The 18,593-nt window shown below is 60.3% G+C and overlaps 3 protein-coding genes across 8 annotated transcripts in view; all 3 read left to right on the top strand.

The window, feature by feature from the left end:
- PLEKHM2 (pleckstrin homology and RUN domain containing M2) overlaps positions 1 to 9,875 on the top strand; it is a 28,921-nt gene extending 19,046 nt beyond the window's left edge. For all 4 annotated transcript variants that reach the window (XM_054085929.1, XM_054085928.1, XM_054085927.1 and 1 more), the window contains 13 exons: positions 1,633 to 1,867; positions 2,977 to 3,753; positions 4,006 to 4,075; positions 4,162 to 4,252; positions 4,513 to 4,577; positions 4,918 to 5,006; positions 5,610 to 5,742; positions 5,833 to 6,023; positions 6,265 to 6,330; positions 7,174 to 7,333; positions 7,527 to 7,706; positions 7,790 to 7,906; positions 8,767 to 9,875. In XM_054085929.1, the coding sequence (XP_053941904.1) occupies positions 1,633 to 1,867; positions 2,977 to 3,753; positions 4,006 to 4,075; positions 4,162 to 4,252; positions 4,513 to 4,577; positions 4,918 to 5,006; positions 5,610 to 5,742; positions 5,833 to 6,023; positions 6,265 to 6,330; positions 7,174 to 7,333; positions 7,527 to 7,706; positions 7,790 to 7,906; positions 8,767 to 8,904 (2,312 nt within the window). In that variant the 3' untranslated portion in view covers positions 8,905 to 9,875. The remainder of the gene's footprint in view (positions 1 to 1,632; positions 1,868 to 2,976; positions 3,754 to 4,005; positions 4,076 to 4,161; positions 4,253 to 4,512; positions 4,578 to 4,917; positions 5,007 to 5,609; positions 5,743 to 5,832; positions 6,024 to 6,264; positions 6,331 to 7,173; positions 7,334 to 7,526; positions 7,707 to 7,789; positions 7,907 to 8,766) is intronic.
- An 899-nt stretch (positions 9,876 to 10,774) lies between these two features.
- SLC25A34 (solute carrier family 25 member 34) lies at positions 10,775 to 13,676 on the top strand. Its single transcript, XM_054086123.1, has 5 exons — positions 10,775 to 11,514; positions 12,003 to 12,068; positions 12,401 to 12,553; positions 13,221 to 13,355; positions 13,446 to 13,676. The coding sequence occupies exons 1-5, from the start codon at positions 11,032 to 11,034 to the stop codon at positions 13,626 to 13,628; spliced, it is 1,020 nt and encodes a 339-aa protein (XP_053942098.1). The 5' UTR covers positions 10,775 to 11,031; the 3' UTR covers positions 13,629 to 13,676.
- A 50-nt stretch (positions 13,677 to 13,726) lies between these two features.
- On the top strand, positions 13,727 to 18,593 carry TMEM82 (transmembrane protein 82). Of its 3 annotated transcripts, XM_054086124.1 has the most exons (6): positions 13,740 to 14,089; positions 14,191 to 14,263; positions 14,569 to 14,743; positions 15,748 to 16,156; positions 17,111 to 17,292; positions 18,044 to 18,593. In XM_054086124.1, the coding sequence occupies exons 1-6, from the start codon at positions 14,011 to 14,013 to the stop codon at positions 18,122 to 18,124; spliced, it is 999 nt and encodes a 332-aa protein (XP_053942099.1). In that variant the 5' UTR covers positions 13,740 to 14,010; the 3' UTR covers positions 18,125 to 18,593. The 3 variants fall into 3 exon arrangements, with proteins under 3 accessions (XP_053942100.1, XP_053942101.1, XP_053942099.1); XM_054086125.1 differs by lacking the exon at positions 14,569 to 14,743 and having other exon boundaries at positions 13,727 to 14,089; positions 14,157 to 14,263; XM_054086126.1 differs by lacking the exon at positions 14,569 to 14,743 and having other exon boundaries at positions 13,731 to 14,089.

The following is an 18,593-nucleotide window of genomic DNA, read 5'->3' as shown; positions in this document are numbered from 1 at the left end:
CAGAGATGCTTCCAGAGCTGGTTTAGCGCATCCCTGAAGCGTGAGTGTACGCCCCGCGAGGACAAACCATGTTTCCAAACCCAACACTCCTCGAGCAGCTCAAGCTCAAGCCTGGGGATGCCAGGGGCAAATCCCACTGGGATTTCAGACATGAGCACGGCTGCCCTGTGCCGATCCCAGTTACGCAGTGGTGCTGCTGCGATGCACCGGTGCTCCAGGCTGGTTTACTGCACGCTGAGCAAACCTCAGCCGTAGCAAAGCTCTCATCGTAACAAGAGGTTTAGAAGGTTGGGGCGGTTCTCAGCAAATGCCCTTTGGGGTAAAATTCTGTGTTTTGGACAAAGATTGTGTAGTCTCAATAGAACTGGCAGGGTTTAGGCAGAAGTGATATTTGTTTTGTTGGTACAAGCAAGAAGCCGGGGGCTGAAATAGCTTTTAAACGTTTTCTTTTTCTCCTTTAGTGTAGATGTTAAAGATCTGTCCCACTGAGTTCCGTGGATGGAGTCTGCAGCCTCCACGCTCTGAGGCAGCCGTTCCAGCAGGAACAAAGCAGCATTTTGAAATCGGCCGTCACAAAACTGCCTTTATTTGATTTTTATAAGAGGTTTCATTTTCCTACTCAAAACCTCCACCCCCGAATCAGTCCGGTGGGGCTGTGCTTCCCTTCAGAAGGGATCTCCCTGCCTAGCAAGGGGTTTCTGCTGCCTTTGGAAATGAAGGGAGAAGAGAAGGGCATGAGTAACAACCTTCCTTTAACTGTGACTTTGTGGATGGATAACTCCGAGCATGACTCCTGTAGCCCTTCTCCGCTGCTCCTTTTGCCTCTGAAGACTAACACGGGCCAAGCCGGTTGTGCTCCAGCCTGTCAGTGCACCCTGCTGTCCCCGGTGAATGCTGTTCCCCCTTCTCCTCCCTTCCAGTTCCCCGTGTGCGTCTCATCCAAGCAGAGAAAGCAGCCGTAAGGCTCCGTTTCTGCCCTCCTAGCTGAGCCAGTATCTTCCTAAAACCCAATCACAGGGGCGAGGCAGCAGCCTCGATAGCTCGCTGTCATAGAATCATGGCATCATGGAAGAGTTTGGGTCGGAAGGGACCTCAAAGCCCATCCAGTCCCACCCCTGCTATGGGCAGGGACACCTCCCACTGGATCAGGGGCTCCAAACCCCATCCAACCTGGCCTGGAACCCCTCCAGGGATGGGGCAGCCACCACTGCTCTGGGCACCCTGGGCCAGGGCCTCCCCACCCTCAGTCACCTTCCTCAGGAGCACCATGGCCCTGAGACCCCTCAGGTTCCTTCCCAAGGACACTATCTCGACTTCTTCATCCCTCTGCTGGCTCCTGGGTGACCACGCGGTCATTTCCAGGCATTGTCTCAGTTGCAGCGGGTGCAAAACGCGGAGCGGTGCTGGGTTGGGCGCTGGTCTCTCTGTCCCTCTCGCCAAGAGCCGCCCGCCCGCAGCAATCTCTGAAGCTAAGCTGGTCCAGCGGCTCTGCCGGCGCCTGGGATGGGGTCACAGCAAGCAGTGTGGTGACCACGTAGTGCCCCAAGCCCCCAGCACGCAGCTTTGCTTGTTTTGACCTGATGAGGTGCCCAAGCTGACGTTAATCCAGCTCTTCCCTTCTTGTCTTTGCAGATGGAGACCTCACGGACACGCTCAGCTGCCCGCGCTCCACCACCTCGGAGGTGAACGGCAGCAAGGCCTCTGCGAAGAGCCCAACGCAGCGCTACAACCCCTTCAACGAGGAGAAAGCCGAAGGGCTGTCCTCCACCGAGACCACACCAGTGCACACAGCGTCCCAGGAGAAAGCAGAAGCCACCCCTGAAGGAACGGACCAGTCCGAGAGCTGCACGGAGCTGGAGGTCATCAGGTAGGAGCGGAGCTGCCTGGGCTAGAAACGTGGCTCTGAGCAACACCTGTCACCAGAAGGTGACATTGTGCCACCCCTTCTAGCCCAACAGAGACTGCATCTGTGATGTAGCCTTTGCATGGTCATGAGAAAGCGGTTTTATAGCTCCAGACACCAACAGATGCTCAGGAGATGTCAACAGCGCTGGTCCCGGGGGTCTGTAGAGCCGTAGCTGGCTCGGCATAAGCAGCTTTGCCGGGCAGCCTGAATCAGAGCTCCGGGAAGCCGTGGGCTTTTATGTTAGGCTTTCTCCAGCTGGTGGCAGCTTTGCAGCAACTCTGGGTCTCAGATCTTCTCTCCCATCCTTGCTCTTGTTTGTTGACGAGCTGTGGCTAAACCTGTTGAGGGAGAAGCCTCCACAGACCGGACGGCCTATGTTTGACTCTTGCAGAGATCCCCCAGCGTCCCTCGGAGCGATTATCCCAGACAGAGCTCAGGGCTCTGTCTGCTCCCACTCAGGGATTGGGACACCCCAAAACTGGCCTCTGCTTTGCTTTCACGCCCTGTTTATCCTGGGAGGAGCAGAGGAGCTGGGTTACATCTCACCCAGCCGACACGAGGGACAGGGAGCACCGTGCTTGCTTCCCCAACAGGAGTGACCTGGTGGCCTTGGTGCCATGGGAGGCCGGAATGCTTCCGCAGCCGCCATCCCGGTGTGCCCCTGGGCTGGAGCCGGCTCCTGCCTGCACCTCCCTCTTCTGGCAATTAGTGACACAGCATTCCCACGTCCTCTCCAAACCTTCTTTCTTCCCAGCATCTTGCTTTCAGACAGGGATTTCTCCCACATCAGTTTAGCTCCGCATCCATTTGTATTCCCTTTGCAGCCAAAGGAAACCCAAGATGCTCTGTTCTTTTTTGGATCCGTGGGGAGCTGTATCCATACCCTGTGGTTCTTCTGCTTTTTCTGCTGAGGGCTGGCACGGAGACGGGTGTTCTGTCTTGGCTGCACAGGGAACAATGTTCTGGATGTGAAGGAAAATTGTGGAGGAGGGTTGTTGGGAAAGAGTGAGACCCCTCTCTGTCTCAGCGGGCAAAGACAAGCGAATCTGTCCTGCTCTCTCGCCGTGCAGGTTGGCCAAGAAGAAGAAAACAGGCAAGAAGAAGAAGGTGAAGCCTGAGGAGCGAGTGCACGCCCCTGCGCCCGCAGAGCCCGAGACGCAGCAGGCCAGCGGCGACAGCGGCGTGAACGGGATGAGCGACAGAGAGGACCCGCAGAGAGACGATGGTCCCTCGGCCGGAGAGCCACGCGCCAGCGGGCAGGAGGAGGGCCGGGAGCGTTCTGCCCTCAGCCAGCTGGCGTTACGCATCCCTGAGATGAAGGACACGTCTATGGAGAGCGTGGGGCAGCCGCTGAGCAAGGTGATGGACAGGCTCAACGGGCAGCTGGACCCCGGCGGCTGGAACGGCCCCCTCGAGCCCCCCGGGCAGTCCTTTCGGACTGGCACGCCAGGGGAGACCCCAGATGGATCGTCCTCTGGCGACTTTAGTGAGGGGATTTCAGCCCCCATGGACTTCTACCGCTTTACCGTTGAGAGTCCAAACGCTGCTGCGCCAGGTGGTGGCCACCATGACGCTCCAGGGCCTGGCCAACCGCCACATGTTTCTGGTAGCCCAGAGGCTCCTGAAGAAGAAGAAGGAAGCAGAGAGGGAGAAGCAGTTGGGGCAGTAGAGGAGTCTGGAAGGGCGGGTGACGAACCCCAAACTGGCCAGACAGAAACTGCCAACCCCCAGGTTCTCCGTGAGCCAAAGAAGGAGCAGCCCAGCCCTTCCGTGAGCAGCGCCGAGGACTCTGGCGTGGAGGAAGGGCAGGGCAGCCCTTCGGAGCTGAGCCATCCCTCCGAGTTCAGGTGAGGCTGGGTTTGCTCAGCAGGGAGAGCATCTTCCAAACAATCTTGAGCTCAGGTTCGCACTGCTTCCTTTATCCTTGGTTTGGGGGAAAAAGCCCATCCTTTCCAGGATGAAGATGAGGCCCAAAGGGTCAGAAGGAGGAGGTCAACAGGTGCCCACATTGTGGATGGGTTCAACAAGGAAGGGGATTGCCCTTCCTGGACCCACCCAGCCCCACGTCCATGTCCATCCTCTCCTGTCTGTCTTCACAGGGTGGATAACAACCATCTCCTCCTGCTGATGATCCACGTCTTTCGGGAGAACGAGGAACAGTTGTTCAGGGTAAGGCGGTCACACTCGATCTCTGATGAAGGACCAGGCTCTGTGCCTGGATTGGCCACAGGCTGAGAGCTCCTCTCTCTCTGCAGATGATCCGAATGAGCACCGGACACATGGAGGGGAACCTGCAGCTGATCTATGTCCTGCTGACGGACTGCTACGTGTACCTGATCCGCAAAGGTAGCCCATCCCGATCGCCTCCGTGCTCAGCTGCAGGGAAGGGAGACTTTCTTGTCCATAAATGAGGGCACCATAGCTCCTTCCCTTCGCTGCCAGCCCCTGCCAGTCCCCTCGTGTCCCCTGCTGCGGTGGCAGTCACAGTAGGGAGCCCAGGTTGATTTGTCCCTCAAGAAGCCCTGGGACACGGCTTGGTTTGGCCGGATCCGGGCAGCGCTGGGCTCCTTTGCCCCCGTGTCACGCAGCTCTTTGTGTGTGTGCAGGGGCAGCGGAGAAGCCGTACATGGTGGAGGAAGCCGTCTCCTATAATGAGCTGGACTACGTCTCGGTGAGCGCAGCCTGGATCGGGTCTCGCTTCTTGTGGGGAGCAGGAGGGCAGTTTGGGGGTCAGTCCTCACCTCTCTGGCCACGGGGGTGTCAGGAGCATGACGGTGGGGTGGGATTTTTTTGGCCGTTCTGTCCACAAGGAGCGTTTTGGCCAACAAATCTTTAAGACTAGGAGAGTTAGCAGTGATCCCCTCTCAAATGCCACCTCTGTGGGTGCCCGGATTGCTCGTGTATTCATGTGGGCAGCAGAGTGACCACTGGCCCTCTTCCCTGGGGCGGGAAGCCGAGTTCAGCCCTGCTTTGCCACCCCTCGTTTCCCTAACCAGTCGTCCGTGGCACAGGTTGGGCTGGATCAGCAGACGGTGACTCTGGTGTGCACCAATCGGAGGAAGCAGTTCCTGCTCGACACCGCGGACGTGGCTCTCACCGAGTAAGCAGGGACCGGGCAGCAAACCGGGAGGGTGGGACCTCTGGCCCGCACCTTGGGCTCCCGCCGTGACTTGGGAACGCAGGAGACTCTGGTGACAGCCCTTCACAATGAAGTTCTGTGACCAGTGGGGGGTTGGTTTGATGCTAAACCCTGCAGACTGTGCATCCTCTGTGTCCCTTGGGATGAGCAGAGACAAGGTCTTGAGTTTCAAGGTGCATCCAGGTTGGATGCAAGGCCAGGTTGGATGGGGCTTGGAGCCCCTGATCCAGTGGGAGGTGTCCCTGCCCATGGCAGGAGGTGGGAATGGATGGGCTTTGAGGTCCCTAAACCATTCCATGATTGTATGACGATTCCTGGGTCTCCCTGTGTGTGTTGTCACTCAGGGAGGTGACTGCATTGAGGCCCGGATGGTCATACTGGGACCTGTGTCAAGATGAGTGTCCGTCTCCCAGTTTCCTTCATGGACCTCAGACTCTGCAGGTTGCTTTTGAGACCTTTTTGGCCTGGAAGACCAGAGGCCCACATTGAAGGGAAGCCGCTTTGACATGAGAGAGATGAGCTGTTTGCCCTGACCTCACCAGAGAATCCCTGTCCCCCTCTCAGGTTCTTCCTGGTCTCCTTGAAGTCAGCCATGATCAAAGGGTGCCGGGAGCCCCCGTACCCCAGTATCCTCACAGATGCCACCATGGAGAAACTGGCACTTGCAAAGTTCGTGGCGCAGGAGTCCAAGTGCGAGGTGAGTTTGGATATCGCAGCCATTGCTGAATGTGGGGGAGGCTCACGTGGGAGACTCCTTCCCATTGATGTCTCCACATGATTCTCCCAGGCCTGCGATGTGGTCGTGCGTTTCTACGGTCTCGTTCATTGGGAAGACCCCATGGATGAGGCACTGGGATCTGCCAGCGGTAACTACTCCTCCGGTGAAAATGCAGTCACCAAGGATGGCATCCTGCACTACAAGGCCGGGACCTCCTACCTGGGCAAGGAGCAGTGGAAGACCTGCTTCGTGGTGCTCAGGTGGGCGCTGGGGCTGCGGTCGGGACTGGCGTCAGCCAGGATTGTTGGAGAAAGCGCTGGGACCACTCTGCTGCCCAGGAGCTTCCTGGGAGATGGAGAGGACTTCACCTGGGAAGCTAAAGTCACCGCTTGTGGTGCAGGAATGCGACGCCGTGGGGCTGTGTTGGGGAGGGGGGGAGTGTGGAGTTGCTGGAGCTGAGCTGACTCCAGTCACCACCTCTCTTCTCTTCCCAAACGGCAGCAATGGGATCCTGTACCAGTACCCAGACCGCACGGACGTCACCCCTCTGCTCTCCATCAATATGGGGTAAGCGGCTGGAAGGATGTAGCGCCCATATTCTGTGGGGATCTGGGAATCAGGAGCTGCTGGGGATGTTCGGGGAGCTCTTCTGGGACAGATCAGGATCCAGTCCGTGCTGCAGGACTCCCTGTTTGCTCCTGGCTCGGTACAGATGCCCGTTCCCTTTGGCTCCAGTTTGTGCAGCTGGAGATGAGCTCATTCCCTCCTGGATTTTGCATGCCAAGTGCCCCCTTTGCTGGGGAATCGCCCTCTGGAGGGGTGACGTGCCCCTCTGGGACAGGCAGAGAAGAGAAGGCTCTGGGAGATCTTAGAGCCGCTTCCAGTGCTGAAAGGGGCTCCAGGAAAGCTGGGGAGGGGCTCTGGAGCAGGGAGGGCAGGGATGGGGTGAGGTGGAACAGTTTTCAGCTGCAAGAGGGGAGACTGAGATGAGATCTTAGGGAGAAATGTTTTGCTGTGAGGGTGGGGAGGCCCTGGCCCAGGTTGCCCAGAGCAGTGGGGGCTGCCCCATCCCTGGAGGGGTTCCAGGCCAGGTTGGATGGGGTTTGGAGCCCCTGAGCCAGTGGGAGGTGTCCCTGCCCATGGCAGGGGGTGGGACTGGGTGGGCTTTGAGGTCCCTTCCAACCCTAATGATTCTGTGAAGAGCCACACTTGCGAGCTCCACAAACCCACCGTGCTTGACTCCTGCTCTACCACAACGTGGAGAGAGGGAGGGCATCCTTGGAGCAACCACAGGGGAAACGCGTGCTTGTGGGCGCAGGAGGTGACGTGGAGTACAGGGAAGGGCAGATGGAGGCAGTTTTGAGGCTGGCGGGTCCATCCTGCTCATCTCCCTCCTCCCCTCTCTCCCAGCGGCGAGCAGTGCGGGGGATGCCGGCGCTCCAACACCACCGACCGGCCCCACTCCTTCCAGGTGATCCTGACAGACCGGCCCTCGCTGGAGCTGAGCGCCGAGAACGAGGAGGACATGGCAGACTGGATGCAGTACTTCTGCCAGGCTGTCTCCAAAGGGGTGAGCCGGGGACGGCGCCCCAGGCGTGGGTGCCTCGAGCCCCTCCTTTGCCCAGAGCCCCAGCTGGCCCAGGGCCACCAAAGGGAGCGGGGACGCCTGGCAGGGATGGCGCAGGCAGTTTTGTTGCTTCCCCGTGGGGCGCCCCATGGCGATGGGGCTCCTTCATGCTGGATTTTAACCCCTCCCTGGGCAGGTGATCCCCCAGGGTGTTGCCCCTATGCCTTGCGTCCCCTGCTGCCTCGTGCTAACGGATGAGAAGGCTTTCACCTGCCACGAGGACTGCCAGACAAGCTTCTTCCGCTCATTGGGCACCGCGGACCTGACGGATGTCACCGCCATCTCCACAGAGGCGGGCAAGGAGTACTGTATCCTGGTGAGTGCCGCCCTTCGGAGCAGCCAGCCCGGGGCTGGAGAAGGATGGCAGCGGTAACGCCTGGGCTCTCTCTTGGTGTTTAGGAGTTTGCTCAGGACACCAAGCAGTTCCTGCCCCCCTGGGTCCTCTATTTTAGTTGCACTACAGAGCTGGAAAGGTTCCTCTCGGCGCTGAACACTGCGTGGAGGAACATCTACCAGGTGAGGCTGTGCTGCGCCCTTTGCTTCCCCCGGCGAGGAAGGGCAAACCTGTCTGGCACCCGCTGGGTGAATTATTCCCTGCAGGCTGAACCCAACTTTCCCCGAAAGAGCAGGAGAGCCGTGGAGCTTCTCCGTGTCCATAGAACCATGGGATGTGGGGTTTGGAGGCCTGAGCCTCCTGGCATGTGGGCTGTGAGCACCCATGGTGAGGGCACTGAGGGGGAGCCTGGATCAGCTCCATCCCCCTCTGCCACCCCAGTTTATGACACAGGCGAGGTTTCAAGGTGGTTTTACAACAAGAGGGGGAAGCAGCTGTCGCACCTCGAATACTGTGTTCAGTTCTGGGCCCCTCACCACAAGAAGGATGTTGAGGCTCTGGAGCGTGTCCAGAGAAGAGCAACAAAGCTGGTGAGGGGCTGGAGAACGTCTGACGAGGAGCGGCTGAGAGAGCTGGGGGTGTTTAGCCTGGAGAAGAGGAGGCTGAGGGGAGACCTTATTGCTCTCTACAACTGCCTGAAAGGAGGTTGTGGAGAGGAGGGCTCTGGGCTCTTCTCCCAAGTGACAGGGGACAGGACAAGGGGGAATGGCCTGAAGCTCCGTCAGGGGAGGTTCAGGTTGGATATCAGAAAAAAATTCTTCACAGTAAGAGTCATCGGCACTGGAACAGCTGCCCAGGGAGGGGGTCGAGTTGCCTTCCCTGGAGGTGTTTAAGGAACGGGTGGATGAAGTACTTAGGGACATGGTTTAGGGAGTGTTAGGAATGGTTGGACTCGATGATCCAATGGGTCCTTTCCAACCTTGTGATTCTGTGATTCTGTGATTCTGGTTCCTGTCCTGACTGCCCCACGCACATGTTCCAGGTTGACCTCCTCCACAAGGCCATTCTGGACGCTGCCGTCAAGAAGAAATGCGAGGACGCTCAGAGTCTCATCGACAGCGCCTGGCAGCGCAGCGACAGCCTCTGCCGCGGGCGAGCAGAGCGGGACCCCTGGTGTTAACCCTGGCCAGGAAGGACGGCTGACGGGAGCTCATTTTTGGAGAGCAGGGGGCCGTATCCGCCTGCCCCGCAGCCAACGGGGTGTCTCGAACGCTCCTGCCAACGCTTAGTCCCACCAGGAGCTGCCTGCAAGCGTGGATCCCATTCCCACCACGCTTTCCACCGAGCTGGGGACATCCGACGTGTTTTGGGGAGCAACCAGATGCTTCACCACGCTGGAGGCAAGGCTGAGCACGGCCGCTTTCCTCATGCAGGCGAGCCTGCGCCACCCTCCTTGTCCAGCTTCTGTGGGGCAAAAGGAATTCCCGTTCATGGAATAATATCCCACTACTAGCGAGGGAGAGGGTGGGAGCGGGTGGGCTGGGGCTGAGCAGCCCCCGAGCACGGCGGGGAGCGGGACTGAGTTGTTCATTTTAGAACAGGGTGGAGGCACGGAGGTGGCGAGACGGGAACGCTGCATCGCTACCGTGCATGTTTTCTCCTTGCTAATACAATCACCGAGTACGGCACTGCTTCGCCTCCACCTTCTCCTGGCACTGGATGTCACACAGCCACTCCTCAGCCTGGCAGTGAGATTTGAGGGTAAAAATTTAGCCTGGAATATCCTGACGCAGTTTGAGGAGTTTTCGGAAGCCGATTTGAAGTTGGATGCCTTCATGTGCCGGGGATGGAAGAGATGGAGTCCGATGTTCTTCAGGCACCCTAAGAGTTGTCACACGGCTCCACCAGACACGTCCCCATCTTCTTGGCTCGCTGCATCCCAGGCCGGTGAGGACCTGCCACCGCTTGCCCTCCGCAGTGAGCCTTTTGGGGCACAACGCCAGCTTTTAACTAATAATCACGATCATCCCGAGCCCTTCTCCTGTTAGATACCTTCACGGGGCCTTTTGCTGGGCGGACACGTACGAGACTGAATGTATATGTACAGACATCGGCTTCCTTCCCCCTCCCCAATAAACATCCATTGGTAACTTGGACAAATTCCCGCGCCAGGGCTGTTGTTCCTCCTCCCGGAGTGATGCTGGAGGCGGTGGCTTCGCTTCGGGGCAGGGAGATGGGGAGATTCCAGCTGGAGCCGGAGAGGAGGACGTGCGCCCCGGCTCCTCGCTCAACCCCAGCAGCGTTCACCCTCCAGTGGGGCGCGTTCACGGCTTCAACCTTGAATTATCCATCTCCATCCCGAACTGGGAATTATCCATCCTCACGCTCTGGCCCCATTTATCACTGGGTCTGGGAGGTATTCCCAGTCTAGACAAGGAATAAACAGCCCCAGGGCCAGCCCCCAGCGCCCTCCACCTTCCCCAGTATCCCTCTGTCACCCTTTGGGCTCAAACTGGGGGGATTTAGAGGGGAGGTGTCTCTGCCCAGGGCAGGGGGTTGGGTTTGGATGACCTCTGAGCTCCTCCCTTCCAACTGGAACCGTTCCATGATTCTATAATATTGGGGATGGGGCAGCCGGGCTGGGGGGGATTGGGAATTTTAGGGACAGTAATGACCCAAAGGGTTTGGCCACAGGTCGGGAGGCACCACACGGCCCTAAGAATAGGAACCAAATGGGGGAGGTGGGATGGATGGACGGACAATGCCATTGCCCCCCCAAGATTTATAGCCTGGGAAGCTCCAATTTTAAAGCGTTTCTGTAGCCCTGAGGGTCTGTCGCAGGGGGAGGAGGGCGAGAAACCCCTGCGAGCCCCCCATGCCACAGCCACAGCTGCAATGAGTTGGCCGGTGCTCAGAGAGCCCCCCAGGCTTCGTTTGGCTGGGGAAGGGGGGGCAATGGCTGCGTGTGCCCCCCCCCAACCCTTCCTTCCTGCTGGGCTTTCCCTTCCATCTCCTCATGCTTTTGTCTTTGCAGAAAGGGCCCTTTTTCTCGCTGTTTGCGCCGGGCACCTCCACGTCACGTGAGAGCGGGACGCGCGGCCGGGATTTGGCTGCGCGTCGCTGCGGGGGGAGACGCACCCCACGCCTGACCTTTGCCCCATCTCCCTTCCCCACACGGCGGGGTGGTTGCGGGTTGGGGGGGGTTCTTGGTTTGCGGGAGGCGCTTGTTTGCTCGCTGCCCCCTTTTCTTTTCCCTGCGTTGCGGGGGGGAAAAGGTGGAGCCTGGGGCCACCGCTGCAGGTGCTGCATGGCTGCCGGCACCCTCGCACCCTTCCCTGGGCCCCCTTCCACCTCCCTGCATGAATTCCCTTATGCCTCCCAAACCAACGCCCGCGTCGCCCAGGATTCTCCGACCGGTGGGGTCCCGCCGGCTATGGATTTGGTGTTGGGAGCGGCGGCCGGTTGCTTGGCGTGCGTCCTCACCAACCCGCTGGAGGTGGTGAAGACGCGGCTGCAGCTGCAGGGTGAGCTGCAGCCCCCCGGCACTTACCCCCGGCACTACCGCGGGGTGCTGCGGGCGGCGGGCGCCGTGTGCCGCGCCGACGGGCTGCGGGGGCTGCAGAAGGGCCTGGCCGCTGGCCTCCTCTACCAGGGCTTGATGAACGGAGTCCGGTTTTATTGCTATTCCCACGCCGAGGATGCCGGCTGGACCGGGTATCCCGGGGGCACCGTGGCTGCCGGGGCCGTGGCCGGGGCGGTGGGAGCCTTCGTGGGCAGCCCCGCGTACCTGGTGAGTGCTGCTCACGTTGCGGGGGCGGAAGGGAGATGGGGTGTTTTGGGGACCTCCCCCCAGAAAGGATTTGGCCGCTCTGGAGGTGGCTGCATCCTATAAACCAACTCAGCGCATCCCTGCTCCCCGTGTTTTGCTTCATCCCCCAAACCACGGGGATGCTTTGTGCGCGTTCTTCCCCCAAGTTCCCCCTCCATCCCAAAAACGCAAGCAAGGAATTCCCGTATAAAGAAACCAGGGTGTTTTCCCCCTCTTTTTTAGGGGGTCTCCCCTGTTCTGGGAGTTGCAGAGCTCAGCTGGAGCGCTTGCAGGGTCCCTTTGCTCCAGGAAAGAACAGGATTCGGAGCCAGGAGGTGCTGCTTGGAGCATCCAGGCCCCCCGCGGCTTCCAGAGGGGGCTAAAACACCCCAAAACACTGCTTAGAAGAGATGGGGGTGCCCACAGCCGCTCCCCAGGGTGTTTGGTCACCCAGTGTTCTCCTCCCCCAGGTGAAGACCCACCTGCAAGCGCAGACGCAGGCGGCCGTGGCCGTGGGCCACCAACACAACCACGAGGTGAGCGCCGAAAGGACTCGGTGGCACCGCGGTCACGCCGGGGTCTGGTGCAGATGATGCTGGTTTGGCCACTGGGTAATTAAAGCTGCTCTTTGGAGCTCGGCCCTGTATAAATGCTATAAATAACAGCGCAAGGACAGGGACACGGAGCTGTGACACCGGATCCGGACACCCCTCGGGGCCGGTGTCACCCGGATAGAGCTGCAGTGTCTTGGTGGCACCAACACACAACGGAGTTTGCACGCCAGCGGGGGAAAATTTTGCCAGGGTGGGGGATTTTCTGCCAGGGGGATGCACTTCTCCTGCTTTTCCCGAATTCCCTCTCTTCCCAGAGCATCTCCGGCGCTTTCAAGAGCATCTACCGGCAGCACGGGGTGGTGGGGCTGTGGCGAGGGGTGACGGGGGCTGTGCCCCGCGTGGCCGTGGGCTCGGCCGCACAGCTCGCCACCTTCGCCTCCGCCAAGGATTGGGTCTGCGAGCGCCAGGTGAGGGGGAGGCGCCCCGAATCCGGCTGCTGTTGGACACTCTGGTGCCATGGGATTGGGTGGGAAAGAGCTGGCGGCCGGCACTGCCCTGATCTGGGGGAGGAAGAGCTGGCAAACAGGGCTTCCCCATTCTGGGGGGAAAAACTGATGGACGGTGCTGCCTTGGTTTTGGGGGACAGAGCTGATGCCCTGTGCTCCCCTCTTTGGGGGACAGAGCTGATGCCCTGTGCTCCTCTCTTTTGGGGGGCAGAGCTGATGCCCCGTGCTCCCCTCTTTTGGGGGGCAGAGCTGATGCCCTGTGCTCCCCTCTTTTGAGGTGCAGAGCTGATGCCCCGTGCTCCCCTCTTTTGGGGGCAGAGCTGATACCCTGTGCTCCCCTCTTTTGGGGGGCAGAGCTGATGCCCCGTGCTCCCCTCTTTGGGGATAGAGCTGATGCCCTGTGCTCCTCTCTTTTTGGGGGCAGAGCTGATACCCTGTGCTCCCCTCTTTTGGGGCAGAGCTGATACCCTGTGCTCCCCTCTTTGGGGGATAGAGCTGATGCCCTGTGCTCCCCTCTTTTGGAGGGCAGAGCTGATGCCCTGTGCTCCTCTCTTTTTGGGGGGCAGAGCTGATGCCCTGTGCTCCCCTCTTTTTGGGGGGCAGAGCTGATGCCCGGCGCTCCCCGCAGTGGTTCGGGGAGGGCAGCTGGGCGGCGGTGCTGGCAGGAGGCATGGTGAGCGGCGTGGCGGTGGCGGTGACGATGACGCCTTTCGACGTGATCAGCACGCGGCTCTACAACCAGCCGGTGGAGGCCGACGGCACGGTAAGGCCGCTTGGCATACGCAGCGGGAAGGACCCGGCGTTTCCCGGGATGGCGCGGGCAGGGGTGCGCAGCCGCCTCCTCTCTCCCCAGGGCAAGCTCTACCGGGGTTTTTTGGACTGCATCCTGCAAATCTCCAGCAAAGAGGGGCTGCTGGGCTTGTACAAGGGCATCGGCGCCGTGTACCTCCGCCTCGGCCCCCACACCGTCCTCAGCCTCTTCTTTTGGGACGAGCTCAGGAAGATGGTGCAGCACCGGCAGCCGCCGGGGCCGTAGGATGTGACCCCGGCTTCGCCACTGCCATTAATAAAAGGGGTTTTTCTAGTTTTTGGCGTCGTTTCGGGGTCCTTGGGGTGGTGCAAAGGGAGGGGGGGAACCTGAAATGCAGGGCTGAGAGGATAACGGTGATGCCAGGGCAGAGGGGTTAAAGATGCTGGTGGTCCCCGAGCCCCACCACATGCATCCCATCACTGCATCCCTCCTCCCACCCTAATTCTCCCCTCCACGGGGCAGCTGGAGCTCAGCAGCTCCAGCCAAAGCTCCAGCTGCCCTCGCTTGCCCCGGCAATGATTTACTAGCCGGGGGGGCCGCTCCCAGCCTCCGCCCCGCGGACCTTGGAGCCAGGGCCTGGCTATGCCGTGGCTCCTCTCCATCAAAAATGTTTTCCCTATGTTCCTGGCTGCCGGCGCTGCCCGGGCTGGCGTGGGGCTGGGCGCTGCTGGATGCGCTCCTGCGAGGTGAGAGCCCTCGGGTGACAGGAGGACGGCTCAGGGACATCTTGGGGGACACCAGGGACCTTCTCAGGTCACGCCCTGAGAACGCTGCCTTCTCCCTGCAGGGCTGGTGGGTGCCTGCGCCGTCTCGGTGCTCTGCAGCCTCTTGAAGGTTTATCTCTACATCCAGTGCCTGAAGTAAGCACCGGCCCTTCTTTTCTTTCGGGGGATCGGTTTTGGGGAGCTGCTTTTGGGATCCACTGTGGAAGCTCTTGGCACCCACGGGTGGCCTGAGCAGAGGCTGCTGGTTTAGTGGTGGACAGGTACAGTTGGATTCGATGATCTCCAAGGTCCAACCCATGGTTCCACGGCTCTCTGCACGCTCCTCTCCCCGCTGCAAAGCGCAGTGAGGGGCCCCAGGGCTGTCACCCCGATCTGGGATGATGGAGGAGGAAAGGGACATCCCACACAGCTCAGCTCAGCATCCCTCTCACTGTCCCCAGCGACCCGGCGAGGCAGGCGGAGAAGGAGGCGATCCGGGCGCAGCGGCGGGTGCTGGAGCCACTGCACGTGGTGGTGCTGACGGGCGTGCTGGCGCTGGTGGGCTCCCGCGTGGCTGCACTGGTGGTGCTGGAGTTCTCCCTGCGCGCCGTTTCCACCGTCCTCTCCCTCCGCAAGGTGAGATGGGATGGGGGAAACTGAGGCACGGCAGAGCGGTGGTGTGGAGGGAGCTGTGGTGTCGTGCATCCCTTGCGGATTTGGAAGCGCTTTGGGGGCTGCAGCGGCCACAGCGGGGAGAGACCACAGCATCGCTCTGCAGCTGTGTATCCCCTTGCAGCTCTGCAGCCTCCACAGGGAATACGGTGGTGGTTGGGATGGAGAAAGCCCTGCGTTGCTCCGCAGCCGCACGTCCCCTGGCTGCTTGCAGCCCCCATGGGGAGGACAAGGGAGACAGCGTGGAGACCACGCGTGGTTTTCTGGAGTCCTCAGAGAGGATGAAGGCTGTGCATGTCTGAAATAATGCATCCTCCACGGCCTGCGTGGGGCACATGGGAGCTGCATGGAGGGGGTCAGGCATCCCCTTCCTGCTCCACAGCTTCTGAGGGTCGGGGAGGAGGCTGGTGTGGAGAAAACCACCCAGCGCTTGGAAGCCATGCATCCCCGAACTCCGAGAAGGACCTGGAGGGGCTGGAGGGCGTCTGGAGAAGGGAACGGAGCTGGGGAAGGGTCTGGAGAACAGGGGTTGTGGGAGCGGCTGAGGGCCCTGGGGCTGTTTATCCTGGAGAAGAGGAGGCTGAGGGGAGAGCTCATGGCTCTCTGCAGCTCCTGAGAGGAGGTTGTGGGGAGGTGGGTGCTGGGCTCTGCTCCCCAGGGACAGCCATGGGACGAGGGGAAATGACCTCATGTTGCACCAGGGGAGGTTCAGATTGGATAGTGGGAAAAATTCGTTCACTGACAGAGCGGTGAAGTCCTGGCAGAGGCTGCCCAGGGAGGTGGGGGAGTCTCCATCCCTGGAGAGGGTCAAGAGGCATTCAGACGTGGCACTTGGGGCCGTGGTTTATGAGACACAGCGGGGTCGGACTGGATGAGCTTAGAGGGCTTTTCCAACTTCAATGATTCCATGATCCCCTTGCTGCTTTGCGGTCTCCGCAGCAGCTGACGGCGCCGTCCCGCTCCCGCAGGGTGCCCAGAGCAGCCAGCTCTACCTGCTGTGCCAGTACTCGCTGGGCTGCGGGGTGTCCTGCGCCCTCAGCTTCTTGCTGGAAGAGGCTCCTCATGGGACGTCCAACCTGGCGCTGGCGGTGGGGCTGGCGGGGCTGCTGGCCTCCTACACCCGCCACCTGGCTCGTCACGTCTGCACCCTCTACGAGCTGCACAGCCAAGCGCAATACTGCGGCATCTGCATCCTCCTCCTCGCCAACGGTCACAACATCCCCCGGCTGCTCCGTAACGCCTTGGCCATCACCTTTGCCGTGGCCGACTTGGCCGCTGTGGCTCTCATCAACCGGGATTTCCTCTCTAGCGCGGAGGCCATCCGCTTCTGGACGCCACTCACCATCTGCTACACGCTGCTGGTCATCCACATGCAAGGTGAGAAGGGGATTGAACCCCCCAGGTACGGTTTGGGGGGATTAGGGAGGGGTGTACCCCAGTATGGGGCTGCATGGGGACCGTATGGGGCTGCATGGGGGCTGTATGGGGCCATAGGGAGCATCTTGGGACAGCATGTAGAGCATCCGGGGGGTATATTGGGCATCTCAGAGTATGTAAGGGTACAGGGCGGCACCGGGGGGGTTTAGGGGGTATATGGGGCATCCTGAGGTTATATGGGGGCTGCATGGAGCATCCTAGGGTTGTATGTGGATTACATGGGGCATCCCGGGGGCACAGGGGGCATCCTGGGGGTATATGGGACATTCTGGGGCTGTACGGGGTATTCTGGGGATGTTTGCAGGGCATTCTGGGGCTGTTTACGGAATATATGGGGCATCCTGGGGGAATATGGGGGCTGCATGGGGCATCCTAGGGATGGTCAGAGGCCCATGGGTTACCCTGGGGAACATATGGGGGCTCCATGGGGCTGTATGGGGGCTCTAGGGGGAATTTTGGGGGTCTATGGGGGCACAGGGAGGCATCTAGAAAAGTATAGGGGGCATATGGGGCTGTATGGGGAGGGTCTATGGGCATATTGGGCATATATGGGGCTGGATAAGGGGTACATGGGGCATATTGGGGGTCTATGGGACAGGATGGGGCATCTGGGGCTGTTTGGGGGGGTCTATGGGGCATATTGTTGGTCTATGGGGCTGTATGGGGCATCTGGGGCTGTTTGGGGGGGCCTGTGGGGCATATTGGGGGGCTGTGGGGTAGACTGGGGCCCTGGGGCTGTTTGGGGGCACAGGGAGCTCCCTGGGGACCCGTGGGGCACGCTAGGGGGGCACAGGGTGCCTGTATCCCCCCGAAATGCAGGTAGGCCCCCATCCATGGGGCTGGGGGGGGTCCACAGAGCCCCCGCGGTGACACCGCGACCGCGTGTCCTTGCAGAGGAGCCCAGCACGGGAGCGCGGGCGCCGCACCAGACGGTGCTGGTCCGGATGGGCGGCCTCTTCGTCCTCCTCCTCACCGTCGGCCGCTGGAGCGACGTCCTCCATGTCCTCTTCTCACTGCTGGGAGAGCTGTGGTGCCTGCTCCGTGCCGGAGTCATGCTGGAGGCGTGCCGGCAGCAGGTGAGACTGGGCACCCACCGCCCCGACGCCACGGTGAGGGGCTGACACCAGCCCCAACGCCACGGTGAGGGGCCTTCCCGCTTCTCCTCTTCCATCGTCCATTCATGTGTGTCTGTGTGTATGGAATTCAAGCTGGTTGAACACGCGCCAGCGGTGGCCCTGGTGGCCAAGAGGGCCACCAGCATCCCGGCTTGGCTCAGCCCTGGGGTGGCAGCAGGAGCAGGGAAGGGATTGCACCTCGAATCCTGGGTTCAGTTCTGGCCCCTCACTCCAAGAAGGACCTGGAGGGGCTGGAGCGCATCCGGAGAAGGGAACGGAGCTGGGGAAGGGTCTGGAGAACAGGGGTTGTGGGAGCGGCTGAGGGCCCTGGGGCTGTTTATCCTGGAGAAGAGGAGGCTGAGGGGAGAGCTCATGGCTCTCTGCAGCTCCTGAGAGGAGGTTGTGGGGAGGTGGGTGCTGGGCTCTGCTCCCCAGGGACAGCCCTGGGACGAGGGGAAATGGCCTCATGTTGCACCAGGGCAGGTTCAGATTGGATAGTGGGAAAAATTCCTTCACTGAAAGGGTTCTCGGGCTCTGGCAGAGGCTGCGCAGGGAGGCGGTGGAGTCCCCATCCCTGGAGGGGTTTAAAGCCGGGCAGCGGAGGTGCTCAGGGATGGTTCAGTGGTGGACAGGGATGGTCTCAATGATCTCAAAGGTCTACACTTGGCCAGGTATCTCTGGTCTTCTCCAACTGAATGAAGGCTTCCTTTAGGTCCCAGAACACAGGCACCAAGGACTCGTTGAGCCAGGCTGGGTTTCTCATCCTTCATCTCCCATTAAAGAGAATAACTAAAAGCCAGAGTATCTGAATGATGCAGAATGTGGGACGCTGATATCCGTTGCAGTTTTGACCACGAGAGATAAGACAGTGATCGCTGCAGGGCTGTTAAAGTCTGTGCCGAATTGTGGAAGCTGCACAACTAAAAAAATTGACTGTGAAGGTTTCTTGGTGTAGGAACGTGTAGGGAAGCTGGGGACTTTCTACAAGGGTGTGGAGTGACAGGACAAGGCGGAATGGCTTTAAGCTGGTGGGGGAGGATGTGGATTGGACATTGGGAAGAAATGCTTCACAGTGAAGGTGGGGAGGCCCAGAGCAGTGGGGGCTGCCCCATCCCTGGAGGGGTTCCAGGCCAGGTTGGATGGGGTTTGGAGCCCCTGATCCAGTGGGAGGTGTTCCTGCCCATGGCAGGGGTGGGACTGGATGGGCTTTGAGGTCCCTTCCAACCCAAACCCTTCCATGATTTTATGATTCTCCCCTTCCA

The sequence above is a fragment of the Cuculus canorus genome, chromosome 21 (genome assembly GCF_017976375.1).
Source record: "Cuculus canorus isolate bCucCan1 chromosome 21, bCucCan1.pri, whole genome shotgun sequence".
In the NCBI taxonomy this organism is placed as follows: Eukaryota; Metazoa; Chordata; class Aves; order Cuculiformes; family Cuculidae; genus Cuculus; species Cuculus canorus.
The sequence above is the reverse complement of the archived record's forward strand: the minus strand, read 5'-3'. Positions and strand labels throughout refer to the sequence as shown.